Source organism: Oncorhynchus masou, chromosome 16 (assembly GCF_036934945.1).
Source record: "Oncorhynchus masou masou isolate Uvic2021 chromosome 16, UVic_Omas_1.1, whole genome shotgun sequence".
NCBI lineage: Eukaryota > Metazoa > Chordata > Actinopteri > Salmoniformes > Salmonidae > Oncorhynchus > Oncorhynchus masou.
In genome coordinates, this window is record NC_088227.1 from 14,496,102 (window position 1) to 14,512,346 (window position 16,245).

The following is a 16,245-nucleotide window of genomic DNA, read 5'->3' on the forward strand; positions in this document are numbered from 1 at the left end:
GATCCAGCTGGTACACTGTTGATAAGGGGTATAATCAGTGGGTCGCTACAAAGATGAATTAAGATTGATCAAACATGTTTGCTCTATCCCTGTTGCCACTAATGGCCTCACTCACAGCCTTATTGTTTAATGAGGTACTGTAAAAAACATAGAATTGAGGTCTAACCCCACATTGTCATCACGTACATTACATTTCCTTTTATGTTAATTGTCAAGCAATATACCCAGAACAAGTTGTTTCTCTCCAGTCTTCATGAGTTGAGGGTTCCACGTTTAAACTTTCCATACCAGCCTACTGGCATATCGCCAGAGAACACAGGCACTGTTTAGTAGCACTTCATGGCCAGGCCGAACCCTGACCAGCTCAGCCCTGTACACACAAATACCATACCAACTCGGGCAGCACAGAGCCAGAGGCAGATAGGCCAGGCCTGTGTTAGTCTATGGGCATGGACATGGCTCTGAGGTTGATTTATAGATGCTGGAGAAGGTGCTAGAGGAAGCGTAGCTCTGCGAACATGTCCCCAGGGTCATTACACTTCCTCTGGCACACGCAGGATGTTATCCACTGCATCTTCCAGTGCACGTTGGAGCCGCCCTTGCACTTGAAATTGACGGTCACCATTTTGGATTTGTTGGGGATGCAACAGCGCTTGTCAGTGCAGATGCCGCAGTAAGTGGGTTTGAAACTTTTGGTGCTAGTGCACCCAGACAGGGTCAGCTTCTCTGCTTTCTTAGCCTGGAACTTGGGCTTGCACGTCTTTCCTCTCAGCATCTAGAGGGAAAAGGGACATAGTTAAATCGTCTCTTGTCATATGATAAATTGATAGGATTTCTATCATACTTCTGCTCTCCTTTTGTGGACATACAGTGCCTTCTGAAAGAATTCACACTCCTTGACTTTTCACATTTTGTTGTGCTACAAAGTTAAATAAAAATAGATTTGTTAAAGATCTACACAAAATACTATGTCAAAATGGATATAAACTCATTGTAAAGGGTTTAAACACGGTTTCCCATGCTTGTTCAATGAACCATAAAAAAATGAATGAACATGCACCAGTGGAATGGTCATTAAGATACTAACAGCTTACAGACGGTAGGCAATTAAGGTCACAGTTATGAAAACTTAGGATACTAAAGAGGCCTTTCTACGGACTCTGAAAAACACAGAAAGAAAGATGCCCAAGGTCCCTGATAAACTGCGTGAACGTGCCTTAGGCATGCTGCAAGGAGGCATGAGGACTGCAGATGTGGCCAGGGCAATACGTTGCAAAGTCCATACTGTGAGACGCCTAAGACAGGACGGACAGCTGATTGTCCTCGCAGTGGCAGACCACGTGTAACAACACCTGCACAGGATAGGTACATCCAAACATCACACCTGTGGGACAGGTACAGGATGGCAACAACAACTGCCCGAGTTACACCAGGAACGCACAATCCCTCCATCAGTGCTCAGACTGTCCTTTATGGACTGAGATAGACTGGACTGAGGGCTTGTAGGCCTGTTGTAAGGCAGGTCCTCACCAGACAGGACTGACAAAAAGTGCTCTTCACTGACGAGTCAGGGTTTTGTCTCACCAGGGGTGATGGTCGGATTTGCGTTTATCGTCGAAGGAATGAGCGTTACACAAGCCTGTGCTCTGGAGCGGGATCGATTTGGAGGTGGTTGGTCCGTTATGGTCTGGGGCGGTGTGTCACAGCATCATCGGACTGAGCTTGTTGTCATTGCAGGCAATCTCAAAGCTGTGCGTAACAGGGAAGACATCCTCATGTTGTACCCTTCCTGCAGGCTCATCCTGACATGACCCTCCAGCATTATTTCCTGCAAGACAGGAATGTCAGTGTTCTGCCATGGCCAGCGAAGAGCCCGGATCTCAATCCCATTGAGCACGTCTGGTACCTGTTGGATCGGAGGGTGAGGGCTTGGGCCATTCCCCCCAGAAATGTCAGGGAACTTGCAGGTACCTTGGTGGAAGAGTGGGGTGACATCTCACAGCAAGAACTGGAAAATCTGGTGCAGTCCATGAGGAGGAGATACACTGCAGTACTTAATGCAGCTGGTGGCCACACTGGTGTTACTTTTGATTTTTGACCCCTCCCCCCTTTGTTCAGGGACACATTATTCCATTTCCGTTAATCACGTCTGTGGAACTTGTTCCGTTTATATCTCAGTTGTTGAATCTTATGTTCATTCAAATATTTACACAAGTTACGTTTGCTGAAAATAAATGCAGTTGACAGTGAGAGGACGTTTCTTTTTTTTGCTGAGTTTATATACAGTACCAGTCAAATGTTTGGACACAAATGAACTTTTAACAAGGCACACCTGTTCATTGAAATGCATTCAAGGTGATTACCTCATGAAGCTGGTTGAGAGAATGCCAATAGTGTGCAAAGCTGTCATCAAGGCAAAGAGTGGCTACTTTGAAGAATTTCAAATATAAATATAAAATATATATTTTGAACATAATTCCATATGTGTTATTTCATAGGTTTGATGTCTTCACTATTATTCTACAATGTAGAATAGTAAAAATAAAGAAAAACCCTTGAATGAGTAGGTGTGTCTAAACTTTTGACTGGTAATATATATATATATATCTTGATTAGATAAATATTCAACCCCCTGAGTCAATACATGTTAGAATCACCTTTGGCAGTGATTACAGCTGTGAGTCTCTAAGAGATTTACACACCTGGATTGTACAATTGGTTGTTGATCATTGCTAGACAGCCATTTTCAAGTCTTGCCATAGATTTTCAAGACAATTTAAGTCAAACTGTATCTAGGCCACTCCATGTCATCTTGATAAGCAACTCCAGTGTATATGCCCCCCCCCCCCCCGAAAATCCCTATTCTTTGCCGATGACAAACGTACCCATAACAACAGCCACCACCATTCTTGAAAATATGAAGAGTGGTACTCTGTGATGTGTTGTGTTGGATTTGCACCAAACATAACGCTTTGTGTTAAGGACATAAGTTAGTTTCTTTGTCACATTTCTTTCTGTATTACTTTTATGCCGTATTACAAACAGGATGAATGTTTTGGAATGTTTTTTATCCTTTACAGGCTTCCTTCTTTTCACTCTGTCATTTAGAGAGTAGCTACAATGTTGTTGATCCATCCTCAGTTTTCTCCTTTCACAGCCATTAAACTCTTAACTGTTTTAAAGTCACCGTTGGCCTCATGGTGTAATCCCTGAGCGGTTTTCTTTCTCTCCGGCAACTGAGTTAGGAAGGACGCCTGTATATTCTTAGTGAGCATATTGATACACCATCCAACGGGTAATTTATACGTTTACCATGCTCAAAGGGATATTCAATGTCTGCTATTTTACCTATCTACCAATATGTGCCCTTCTTTGCGAGGCATTGGAAAACCTGGTTGAATCTATATCTAAAAGCCAGTGCTCGACTGAGGGACCCTACAGATGATTGTAAGTGTGGGGTACAGAGATGAGGTAGTCATTTAAAAATCATGTTAAATACAATTATTGCACAGAGTGAGTCCATGCAACTTATTATGTGACTTGTTAAGCACATTTTACTCCTGAACTTATTTAGGCTTGCCATAAAATGGTTGAATACTTATTGACTCAAGACATTGCAGCTTTTCATTTGTAAACATTTCTAAAAGCATAATACCACTTTGATATTGTGGGGTATTGTGTGTAGGCCAGTGACGACATCATCTCAATCTAACCCATTTGAAATGCAGGCTTTAACACAACAAAATGTGGAAAAAGTCAAAAGGTGTGAATTCTTTCTGAAGGCACCGTATACAGTAGTTCCCAGACCATTGTCATATTTTCAGAATTAGAAATATCACTGGGTGTTGTGGGCGTACAAGTCAGTTATTTAACATTTCACCGATCACCATCAGAACACATCTCTCAGAGAAGAGCCTAGCTGATCAGTGGTCAGTCACCTGGACGGACTTCATGATGCTCTTCTCACACGGCCGCAACAGGCAGAGGCGGCGGTCCTTCCTCATCTCACACTTGCCGTTGTCATTGTTGACCCGGACTGAGATACCCAGGCCGCAGGTCTTGGAGCAGGGGCTCCACGGAGTGGTCTGGATCAGGCAATTCTTCTTCCAGGCTAAAGGAGGATCCCTGTAAGCTTTCGGTTTTACAGTATTAAAAGGGCATCGCTAGAGGAAGGAACCCGGCCTGTACGCCGCCATGCTGCTATAGAGCACATGCTGTTCAGAGTGAATCAAGAGCTCTCGGTCCTCAGTCATTCTGCCTGCTAAAGATGATTGGAAAGCCCAGTTGGAGAGAAATTATCTTTAGGCGGGCCATGATGTCAAGATGGTTTCAATTGCCTCTTTGTAAGGTTTGAAGTCAGTGATTGCAAACATATTTGATTTGTGTGTTGGCAATATCAAAAACATCAACACCTAGTGACGGCTAACCTTTCAGATTCACTAGAAAGCAGGACGTTTGTGTTTATCAAGCCAAGCAAAGCGAACATTTACTCAAATATATCAAAAGAAGCATACTTAAAAGAGGCATTGGTGCTTTTGATGGAAAGTGAACTAGAGCTCTCTCTATGGACGTTTGTGCATGACTGGAACCATCCACCCTACTCCCTCTGTGTGGCTAACCACAGTCAGTCAGCCACACTCCATCCACCCTCTGCACTTCCCAGCCAAAGTAAACAAAAACGCCTTCCTCTTTCCATCTAGCTTTTACAGCAATTAGCATTCCAGGGCAGACAAGCTGGCGGTTCTGGCCCTGGTTTTTCCTGCAAACACACACCTGGCATGGCGGCCATGTTTGGTGTGTCCTGCTGGTGTTTTCTGGAGGCACCAGGGGCGCTCTGCAGGCCAGCTGGCAGGGGTGCGTTGCTCCTCAGAGGGGCAGGACCCAGGAGACCAGCGGGCTTCTGGATGAAGGCCGGGGTGCAGCCGATGGCTCCCGCGATGCACGTGCATTTATACAGCGGGCTGGGCTGGAAGGCCTCGCCGTTCTCATAGTGGGCCCCATTCAGGTCACAACCAACTGCCATCAAGTCTACGGAGAAGGAGATGGGGAAACTGAACACGACTCGGTTGACTGGCCTGTGCACTGCTTGCAGCAGTCTTCTGGTCTTAGTGTGTTTCTATTAGTGTGGTTGGCCTTGGGGTGTTTGCCTGATTGATATATGTGTGCGACCTACTGGGTTCTTTTCATAATCAAAGAGACTAAAGGTAAATGACTCTACCAATCCCATAGAACTACAGGTTTATACAAATCTACAATCTTGAGTGAGTAGCATGAGATTAAAGTATTTAGCTGTAGTACAGTTTCTAGCCAGGTCTTTGAAGTAGCTGGGTCCTATTACACAATCCAGCTCCTGCCCCCTCTGAAAAAAAGTTATTGACCTTGAGAAATTCAGTCATACATTGACTTTTAACTCTTATGAATAGCCTGAAGGGGTAACATATGAAACGAAAAGTTCACTCACAAGCGCAGACTCCGACCTCATATCGCGGCTGGTCATTAGAGAAGTCGCAGTACATGCCCTTGTGGGGGTCGCAGATGTCCCTCTCGTTGCAGGCCTCTCCTATCTGCCGGGCGCAGCTCTTACAGCAGCCACAGCCGTCCAGCACTGAGCTGACCCCCGGGGCACATTGGGGCTTGGCCTTGCACTTACACGGCCACTGGCACAACTGTTTCCTCTCCAACACGGCCTTGCCTCCTCGCGGACCAGACAGCTGCCCACCATGGTTCTGAGCCCTGCATAGAGACTGGAGGGAAGGTAGGAAGGACAGGGTTCTTGTAGGGTTTTTAATATGTAACCTTTGTTTAACCATTGTTTAACTAGGCAAGTCAGTTAAGAACAAAGTCTTATTTACAATGACAGCCTACACCGGCCAAACCCGGACGACGCTGGGCCAATTGTGCCCCGCCCTATGGGACTACCAATCACGCTCGGTTGTGATACAGCCTGGAATTGAACCAGGGTGTCTGTAGTGATGCCTCAAGCACCGAGATGCAGTGCCTTAGACCTCTGTGCCACTCAGGACCTCCATGTGGTGCAGTGGTAAAAGACCACTGCTTGGGAGGTGGAATTAACAGGCTCACGATTTACTTTGATTACATAGCCACAATGCATTCATTACACGCCTATAAGCATTGCATTAACTTGCTCTAACAGGTCCTTACCACATTGTTAAATGTTAATTAATAATTAATCATATCCATCGCATATTAGTATACATTGTGTGTATAAGGTAGTAGTTGTGAATTTGATCGATTAGATTACTTGTTAGATTTTAATGCATAGTCGAAACTAGAAGCACAAGCATTTCGCTACACTCGCATTAACATCTGCTAACCATGTGTATGTGACCAATTGAATTTGATTTGATTTGATCTATAGTGCATTCATGTCATGCTATGCAAGAGCTCATATTTAGGTATCTTAATAGATGCATAATTGCCATGACACTGTAGTGTGCTTCTGCCATACCAGTGTTAGTGAATATGCCTAAAGGCCAAGCTAGGGCTGTGACGGTCATGTAATTTTGTCAGCCGGTTACTGTCATGCAAAATACTTGCCGGTGTCACACCATACACGTGGCCTGCGGTTATGAGGCCAGTTGGACGTACTGCCCCCCCCTTTCGACACACACACACGTTTTGCTCTCAGAACAGACTCAATTCATTGGGGCATGTGTCGAAAGCGTTCCACAGGAATGCTGGCATATGTTGACTCCAATGCTTCTCACAGTTGTGTCAAGTTGGCTGAATGTCCTTTGGGTGGTGTACCATTCTTGATACACACAGGAAACCTAACCTTGATACACACAGGAAATTTACCTGTGGTAAATTAATTTGATTGGACATGATTTGGAAAGGCACACGCCTGTCTATATAAGGTCCCACAGTTGGAAGTGCATGTCAGAGTAAAAACCAAGCCATGATTTTGAAGGAAATTCCCGTAGAGCTCCGAGACAGGATTGTGTCAAGGCACAGATCTGGTGAAGGGTACCAAAACATTTCTGCAGCATTGAAGGTCCTCAAGAACACAGTGACCTTCATCATTCTTAAATGAAAGAAGTTTGAAACCAGCAAGAGCTGGAGCTAGAGAAGAGCTGGCCGCCCGGCCAAACTGAGCAATCTGGAGAGAAGGGCCTTGGTCAGGGAGGTGACCAAGAACCCGATGGTCACTCTGGCAGAGCTCCAGAGTTCCTCTGTGGAGATGGGAGAACCTTCCAGAAGGACAACCATCTCTGCAGCACTCCACCAATTAGGCCTTTATGGTAGAGTGGCCAGACGAAAGCCACTCTTCAGTAAAAGGAACATGACAGCCCGCTTGGAGTTTGCCAAAAGACACCAAAAGGACTCTCAGACCATGAGAAACAAGATTCTCTGGTCTGATGAAACAAAGATTGAACTCTTTGGCCTAAATGCCAAGCGTCATGTCTGGAGGAAACCTGGCACCATCCCTATGGTGAAGCATGGTGGTGGCAGCATCATGCTGTGGGGATGTTTTTCAGCAGCAGGGCCTGGGAGACTAGTCAGGATCGAGGCATAAATTTTGCCTTTATCTCCATTATCTCACCTCATTTGCTCACATCGTATATAGACTTGTTTATACTGTATTTTTGACTGTATGTTTGTTTTACTCCATGTGTAACTCTGTGTCGTTGTATGTGTCGAACTGCTTTGCTTTATCTTGGCCAGGTCACAATTGTAAATGAGAACTTGTTCTCAAATTGCCTACCTGGTTAAATTAATGGTGAAATAAATAAATAAATAAATGCAGGAAAGTACAGAGAGATCTTTAATGAAAACCTGCTCCAGAGCACTCAGGCCCTCAGATTGGGGCGATGGTTCACCTTCCAACAGTACAAGTACCCTAAGCACACAGCCAAGATAACACAGTAGTGGCTTCGGGACAAGTCTCTGAATGTCGTTGGGTGTCCCAGTGGAGCCCAGACTTGAACCCGATCGAACATCTCTGGAGAGACCTGAAAATAGCTGTGCAGCGACACTCCCCATTCAACCTGACAGAGCTTGCGAGGATCTGCATAGAAGAATGGGAGAAACTCCCCAAATATAGGTGTGCCAAGCTTGTAGTGTCATACCAAAGAAGACTTGAGGCTGTAATAGCTGCCAAAGTTGCTTCAACAAAGTACTGAGTAAAGGTTCTGAATACTTATGTAAAATTTCAGTTTAAAAAAATGTATACATTTGCAAACATTTCTAAAAAAAACGTTTTTTCCCCTGTGATTATGTGGTATTGTGTGTAGATTGAGGGGAAACAATTGAATCTCTTTTAGAATAAGGCTGTAATGTAACAAAATGTGGGAAAAGTCACTTTCTGAATGCACTGTAGGCTATCACCTGGAAGTGATGTTACTGACCTCTCAGCTCTCCTCTTCTTTGCAGTCAAAACAAAAGCAACAGCTTTCTGTCTCTTTATTTGTCATATTTGAAATGTTTTATGACCCAAAGTACACTGTAAACAGTAACATAAAATGTTACTAAATGTTTCATGAGTTTAATGATGATTAACGTGTTTACATTGTGCCAGGGGCTTAGCTAGCTACATTAGTAGCTAAGTAGCCAGGTCTGAGTATTTTTTTTATAAGTGAGGCATGTTTATAAATGCTTTAGAAATCGGAAAATAGCAATGACAGTATAATGACTGCATAGAATTCATAGACCTTATAATGTTGGTGTTATAGATCAGAGTGGCAAACTGCACAGGTATGCAGGCTTCACATGCTCGTGAGAAATAGGAAACTGGGAAGTGGTAAGTCAGACATGATTGTGTTCAAGTGCTTTTGAAGTCGGACATTTTAGCTAGCTTGATAAAGTTGCTAACATTGCTAATAATAAAGTTAGCTAAGCTTGCTTAACAATATGGTCAGACTAGCAACATTATCGATATTGATACGGTTGTATTGTCAAACTTAATGGTCATTTATTGGTTGAAAAGGTGAAAAGAAAAGTCAGTGGTATTTTTCATTTTCTCCGTTTCCCACTTTTACTTTTAATTCCGATTTGGAGGGTCATTCAAGTGAAAGTTCCCACTGGGAACTAGGGGCTTTCGCTAACAGATAGCACGTGAACGCAGCATTAATTACCATGAAGTGCTTAGCTATCACTGCATTATGAATGGGAAAATAGATTTAACTTTACTTTGACTGAATAGAATTCATACATAGAACCTTCATGCGTGCGTTATAAACCAGTATGGCCAATTTAGGTCTAATTATGATGTGAAGCAGGGCTGTGACAGTTCTTTTTCACTTTGGTGCAATTTTCACAAGTACGTGGTACATTTTCACAACTCTAAGCAAAAATGTAAACATCAAAATGGTTTCAAAACTAAGCACATTTTTATTTGCTGAGTACAGCAAACAAATCCACAAAGTCACTTGTTCACTGCACCAAATCACTCTTTCAATTTGGATACATATTCAATCAAAATATCTACTTTTCAAAATTAACTTTAATTTTGATATGATTTTCTTGTAATTTGTTGACAATATAATCGACTATCACTTAATCAAACTACTCAAAACGAATAACTACTGAACCAAATGATGTAGTGTCTAGTTAAAGTATATAGTTTATTAACTGCTGAACACTGTACAATTCTATCAATGTATAAGTTGGACATTAAGTTATGTTGGAATGTAGAACCAAATCATATATGGATGTGGCTGTAAATACTACTTCATCATTCTCCATTGCTTCAATAGGACAAAGTGGACAGAGTCACTATGTGCTGCCCTTTGGAATTATAGTGTAGTGTACAATGCACTGCTGAAATCCTTGGGTTGTATATAACAATATATTCCATTCATTATGTACATTTATTTGATACACTGTAGGCTGACAGGCAATACTGTACTGTATCAGTTGCATAGAAATGTGATCTTGTACAATGTTGCATGGGGCAGGAATGTCATACAAAACTCATTTTTCTGATGATTTGTCCTGTACTGTACTGTAAAAGGATAATGAAACTGTAAAACATACATATTTCTCAACATGCTCAACATGCTCACAACTGATACCATCTACTATTGTTTATATTCAGCACTTCAAAAATAACAGTTTTGAAATGTGTATCATGTATTATTTGCTATTGGATTCAATTGGTAGTTAAAATGACTTCAATGGTGAGCCTTTATTTGATGTATTGGTGACAAAACTAAATGTGCTCATGGTATTTCACGGAAAATGTAGATTTTTCATGAATGACTCATGGGTAAATGCACAATCGAAGGCTCTGAACATAAGATTGGGGGCATTACAAGTCTTATCGGTTTTGTACTTAAGAGTTTTTAAAATATACCACTTACATCTGAAAAATTTGCCAAATGATTGGCAATAATTCTAATGAGTTATATTTTGACCCTCAACTACAGGAATTGGTGAGAAGACAAAACCGATATGTGCGCCACTTTTGGGCAAAACAGACAGAGTTGGCTTGTTGTTGATAACATGTAAACTATATTTAGTCTCCAAATGTGTATTGGAAACATAAATACATTTGCACGAAGAGCACTTGTCTCTCAAATACGTCGTTACAGTTGTTTGTTCGCTAGCTAGCGAATTGTAGCCATATTAGCATTGACGTGAAATCAGCCAAACACCTCAAAGCAAGACGTATCACGAACTACATAAACTATCTGAAACAAGCCACCTACGACTACCCACATGGCAGATCCTTGTCATTGTTGCTAGCTATCTGACCGTTCAGAATCATAACAACGCACGACGTCCGGCACCATCGCAACATTTTCGTGTATACCTTTTGGCGTATTGACTAACATTGGTATACAGAAGCACTCTTTTATAGAAATTAAAAACAACTGCCATAATGATGACACTAAACTTTCATTGTAATGTTGCATCTATTGTATTAAGATACCTAAATATTAGTTATTGCATAGCATGACACGAATCTGCTATAGATATACTATGGATGTACTTTAATAATGCGGTTGGGACCTGTTATAAAATGTTAATGAAATGCTAATAGACGTGTAATACTGTAAATGTGTTATGGATATGTAGTCTAAGTTAATCGTTACCCAATAGATAACAAAGCCTGCGATTGTGTTGTCTTATGTGACTTCATATAGTTTTGCCTTTGGTAAATTCTTGGTAAAGTTTAAAGTTCACCAAGAAGTCACCTAAGGTAGAACATTCACAACAGTCAAGAGGCTACGAACAAGGATAAAAAGATTAGAACACCAAAACAATGCAGGACTAGTAACATGGTGTTCTTACAAAAGTATCAACAAATTCCATTAGTGAATTATAAAAATCGATTTTAGGCAAATCTCAGATTGGCATTTTGATACACACAACATATCATACATACCTGATGTGTAAATTGCTTTACAATCTTTGTCTTTTTCATTCCATAATCAGCAGTGACCTGTTATTAATCTAGAAATTGTCATGTTTAAATCAACATGGAGCCCTCGAAAAACCTCTTCGGCCCTCAGACAAGAAGATCCTTTGTACAGGGTAGCCTAGTGGTTAGAGTGTTGGACTAGTAACCGGAAGGTTGCGAGTTCAAACCCCTGAGCTGACAAGGTACAAATCTGTCGTTCTACCCCTGAACAGGCAGTTAACCCACTGTTCCCAGGCCGTCATTGAAAATAAGAATTTATTATTAACAGACTTGCCTGGTTAAATAAAGGTAAAATTAAAAAAATGAGCAGTAAGACACAGTATTTAGGTCAGTTTAACTGGGAGCAATTCATTTCTGTTCCAATATAGAAATTCTACAGCACAGATTTAAAATATATTATATAAAATGTACAACTCTATGGAATGTCCATTGATTATGATTAGGGCTGCAAATATTTGGTATATTATTGGAAACTTTCTAAATTTACCAGTAAACTACTGGAACTGATTTCAAGGTTTTACTGTTAACCTACAAAGCATTGCACGGACTTGCTCCTACTATCTCTCTGATTTGGTCCTGCCATACATATCTACACATATGCCATGGTCACAAGACGCAGGCCTCCTTATTGTCCCATAATTTCTAAGCAAACAGGTGGAGGTGGGGATTTCTCCTATAGAGCTCCATTTTTATGGAATGGTCTGCCGATCCATGTGAGAGATGCAGACTCGGTCTCTCAGGAGTGTGAAAGTGAATGGCAAGGCACTGGAGTGACGAACCACCCTTGCTGTTTTTGCCTAGCTGGCTCTCCCCTTGCCACATGGATTTTCTGCCTCTGACCCTATTACGGGGGCCTCCCATGCCATCCCTAGGGCTCATCACGACATGCTAGGCTTTTTTTGCTATACTCGACTTGAGCCACTGACGTGATCTTTCTGTCCGGTTTTGTACCCCCCTCAGGCTCGTATGGTTAAGGAGATCTTTGTGGGCTTTACTCTGTCTTGTCTCAGGGTAGTACGTTAGTGGTCTGTTGATTTTCCTTTGGTGGTGTGGGGGCTGTGCTTTGGCGAAGTGAGTGTGGGGGGCAAGGGTCTGTCTGTCCTATCTGGTGCACAGTGTGATCTCAAAACTTTATTGTCCTTTCTGGTGTCCCGTGTGATCTTAGACATGTACTTTATGACAATGAAAACAGAGATATTGACAAGGGCAAAGTACCCTGTTTTTGCAATCGTGGAAAACCAAAAATATTTCCCCAACCCCTGATTACAATCTCAACTCTTTTCTCTACTAAATGGCCGTACTCTTATAATTTTACCCGGCACAGCCAGAAGAGGACTGGACACCCCTCGGAGGCTGGTTCCTCTCTAGGTTTCTTCCTAGGTTCCAGCATTTTTTGGGAGTTTTTCGTAGCCACTGTGCTACATCTGCATTGTTTGCTCTTTGGTGTTTTAGGCTGGGTATCTGTATAGCAATTTGTGACAACTGTTGTTGTAAAACGGGCTTTATAAAATACATTTGATTGATTGGTTATGCCAAATATTGGAATCCTTTCTACCAGGTTTACAGAATGCGCTCATTTGAAAAGCACAGTGAACCTCATACCTCTTGCCCTCTTTTGCCAGGAACGTCTTTTAAAAAGTGACGTAAAGGGAACCCCTTTGACTGCGACTTTACTGTGACGTTGCCTCACTCAGCAAGCCACAATAGTAATTTCCTGCCACTGTAGAATTAGCCACTCATTCAAAACAAAACCTTGAATCAAGTTGTATATATAAAATAAGGCCAAGAAAACTATTTAACCTAGAAAGTAACGTAAGTACCCAAAATTATAAAGTGTGAATAACATCTGTTCAACTGATGCCTTACTTTGAGATCAACCCTACCACCCTTCTCTATGGTTTGTTGTCAACACCTTTTCCTGGTTCTCCCTGAGTATCACATCAAGCATAGTCCTATCAGAGACTGCGGAGACACAACCCATCATTATTGTTAAGAGAAAAGGAAAGTCGCAGCTCTTACCTGTTGAGCTAGAATGACCAGGAGCAAAGAGCAGAGCAGAGATAGCATCTTTTAAGTACCCAAGTTTGGGTGAACTCTGGGAGCTCGAGAACGAAGGAGTGGGAAGGAGGGATAGCGACCGAGAGAGGAGGGGGAATGGGAAAGAGAGATCGAGGGAGCTGACCTGGTGGAGAGGCACAAAGCACCCCTCTGTCTCCTTCAAGCACACCTTTCTGTGGCTTACTGATCCGAAGGAGAAATATTTAACTTCATAACTTCTGGTATGCTCTTCGACCTCCAAGTCCGACCCACTTGTTTATCCCCCAGTCTGTAGATCTATTGGCTAACACAAGCACATTCATATTGGATTCATCTGTGCTTCATTCTCAAACCTTGTATTTGAAACCACACTATACGGACACATTTTAGATGAACATGTTTACACTACACACATACTCTAAAGATAGACAGTATATGTGAATGAATTTATATAGAAGTGATATTCTCAAGTAGAAGTGTACAGGGTTTTTTGTCTTCGTGTGGTGCTGGGCATGTCCTTGTTTTGGTAGACCTGGATATATTTAAGGTAACATTCCTTAATTATTTACACTGTGTAAAGAGGTCCCTCTCACAGCCAGTAACCTACCTCAAACCCCAAACACAACAATCGACTACTACAGTTACAGAAAATAACAGGTCATTGATCTTTTTTTTGCTTCAATTTACTGTGGTATGAGCATATTATTTTGAATTTTTTAAATCACTTTTTGAATGAAAATAATCCAATCAAAAATGATTATAAAACCGTAATCATTCGTTTAAATGTTGTGCTCATCTGAGATACTGTAGAGCAGGTTATGATCATTCTCTCTGTAAAAACACCAGGAAGTCATTTTAATTTTGGACATCTTTTCCCAGGTATTCCCACGCATAATAGAGAGACACTTGATCATATACAAATCCGACTGTATACATTATTATGTTTTAGTCAAATATTATATCTGTTTGGGATTCTGAAAATGTCCCAGTTCTTCCATAGCCTGCATACTCACCAAACATGTCACCCACTGACCATGCTTGGGATGCTCTGGGTCGACATGTGTGGCAGTGTTTTCCAGTTCCCGGCAATATCCAGCAACTTCACACAGACATTGGTTTTCTGATCCGCGCCCCTACTTTTTTTTAAAGGTACAGTGCTGTGAAAAAGTATTTGCCCCCTTCCTGATTTCTTGTTTTTTTGCACATTTGTCACACTTATATGTTTCAGATCATCAAACAAATGTTTATATTACACAAAGATAACCCAAGTAAACACAAAATGCAGTTTTTAAGTAATAATTGTATTTATTAAGGGAAAAAAGCTATCTGAACCTTCATGGCCCTATGTGACAAAGTAATTGCCACCCTTGTTAAATCATGAATTTACTATGGTTAATCACATTTTTTGGAAAGCTGAGTTCAATTTCACTAGCCACACCCATGCCTGATTACTGCCAGACATGTTGAATCAAGAAATCACTTAAATAGAACATGTCTGACAAAGTGAAGTAGGCCAAAAGATCTCAAAGAGCTAAACAACATGCCGCGATCCAAAGAATTTCAGGAACAGATGAGAAACAAAGTAATTGACATCTATCATTCTGGAAAGGGTTACAAACCATTTCTAAAGCTTTGGGACTCCAGCGAACCATGGTGAGAGCCATTATCCACAAATTGAGAAAATTTGGAACAGTGGTGAACCTTCCCAGGAGTGGCCGGCCTACCGAAATTACCCCAAGTGCGCAGCGACGACTCATCCAAGAGGTCACAAAAGAACTCACAACAACATCTAAAGAACTGCAGGCCTGACTTGCCATAAGAAAGAAACTCTGCAAAAATGGCATCCATGGCAGAGTTCCAAGGCGAAAACCACTGCTGACCAAAAACAACATGAAGGCTCATCTCACTTTTGGCAAAAAAAAAAACATCTTGATGATCCCCAAGACTTTTGGGAAAATATTCTGTGGACTGACGAGACAAAAGTTGAACTTTTTGGAAGGTGTGCGTCCCGTTACATCTGGCGTAAAAGTAGCACAGCATTTCAGAAAAAAAAACATGATACCAACAGTCAAATATGGTGCTGGTAGTGTGATGGTCTGTGGCTGCTTTGCTGCTTCAGGACCTGGACAACTTGCTATGATTGATGGAACCATGAATTCTGCTCTCTACCAAAAAATCCTGAAGGAGAATATACGGCCATCTGTTCGTGACCTCAAGCTGAAGCGCATTTGGGTTCTGCAGCAGGACAATGATGCAAAACACACCAGCAAGTCCACCTCTGAATGCTTAAAAAAAAATAAAAATAAGGTTTTGAGTGGCCTAGTCAAAGTCCGGATTTGAATCTGATTGAGATGCTATGGCGTGACCTTGAAAAGGCTGTTCATGCTCGAAAACCCTCCAATGTGGCTGAATTAAAATAATTCTGCAAAGAAGAGTGGGCCAAAATTCCTCCACAGCGATGTGAAAGACTCATTGGCAGTTATCGCAAACGCTTGATTGAAGTTGTTGCTGCTGAGGGTGGCACAACCAGTTATTAGGTTTAGGGGGCAATAACTTTTTCACATAGGGCCATGAAGGTTCGGATAGTTTTTTTTTCCTTAATAAATAAAATTAGCACTTAAACTGCATTTTGTGTTTACTTGGGTTATCTTTGTGTAATATTTACATTTGTTTGATAATCTGAAATATCTACGTGTAAAAAATTTGCAAAGAAATTAGGAAGGGGGCAAATACTTTTTTACTGCACTGTATCTGTGACCAACAGATGCATATCTGTATTCCCAGTCATGTGAAATCCATAGATTAGGGCCTAATCAATTTAT

General features: G+C 41.6%; 1 protein-coding gene across 2 annotated transcripts; it reads right to left on the reverse strand.

Annotated features, from left to right (window-relative positions):
- Positions 1–493: 493 nt before the first annotated feature.
- ccn6 (cellular communication network factor 6) lies at positions 494–13,696 on the reverse strand. Of its 2 annotated transcripts, none has more exons than XM_064990808.1 (5): positions 13,406–13,696; positions 5,462–5,744; positions 4,774–5,028; positions 3,939–4,132; positions 494–775 (listed from the first exon to the last, which is right to left on the reverse strand). In XM_064990808.1, exons 1-5 carry the CDS (start codon positions 13,451–13,453, stop codon positions 494–496), a joined length of 1,062 nt encoding a protein of 353 aa, XP_064846880.1. In that variant the 5' UTR covers positions 13,454–13,696. The 2 variants fall into 2 exon arrangements, with proteins under 2 accessions (XP_064846880.1, XP_064846881.1); XM_064990809.1 differs by lacking the exon at positions 13,406–13,696 and adding an exon at positions 11,351–11,554.
- Between the last annotated feature and the right edge of the window lie 2,549 nt (positions 13,697–16,245).

Coding starts and splice junctions, on each gene's coding strand:
- ccn6 (XM_064990808.1), bottom strand. CDS start 13,453: ATGCTATCTCTGCTCTGCTCTTTGCTCCTGGTCATTCTAGCTCAACAG. Junction 5,029..5,461: donor TGAGGTCGGAGTCTGCGCTT/GTGAGTGAACTT, acceptor CCTTCTCCGTAG/ACTTGATGGCAGTTGGTTGT. Junction 776..3,938: donor GCATCATGAAGTCCGTCCAG/GTGACTGACCAC, acceptor TTTTCCCTCTAG/ATGCTGAGAGGAAAGACGTG.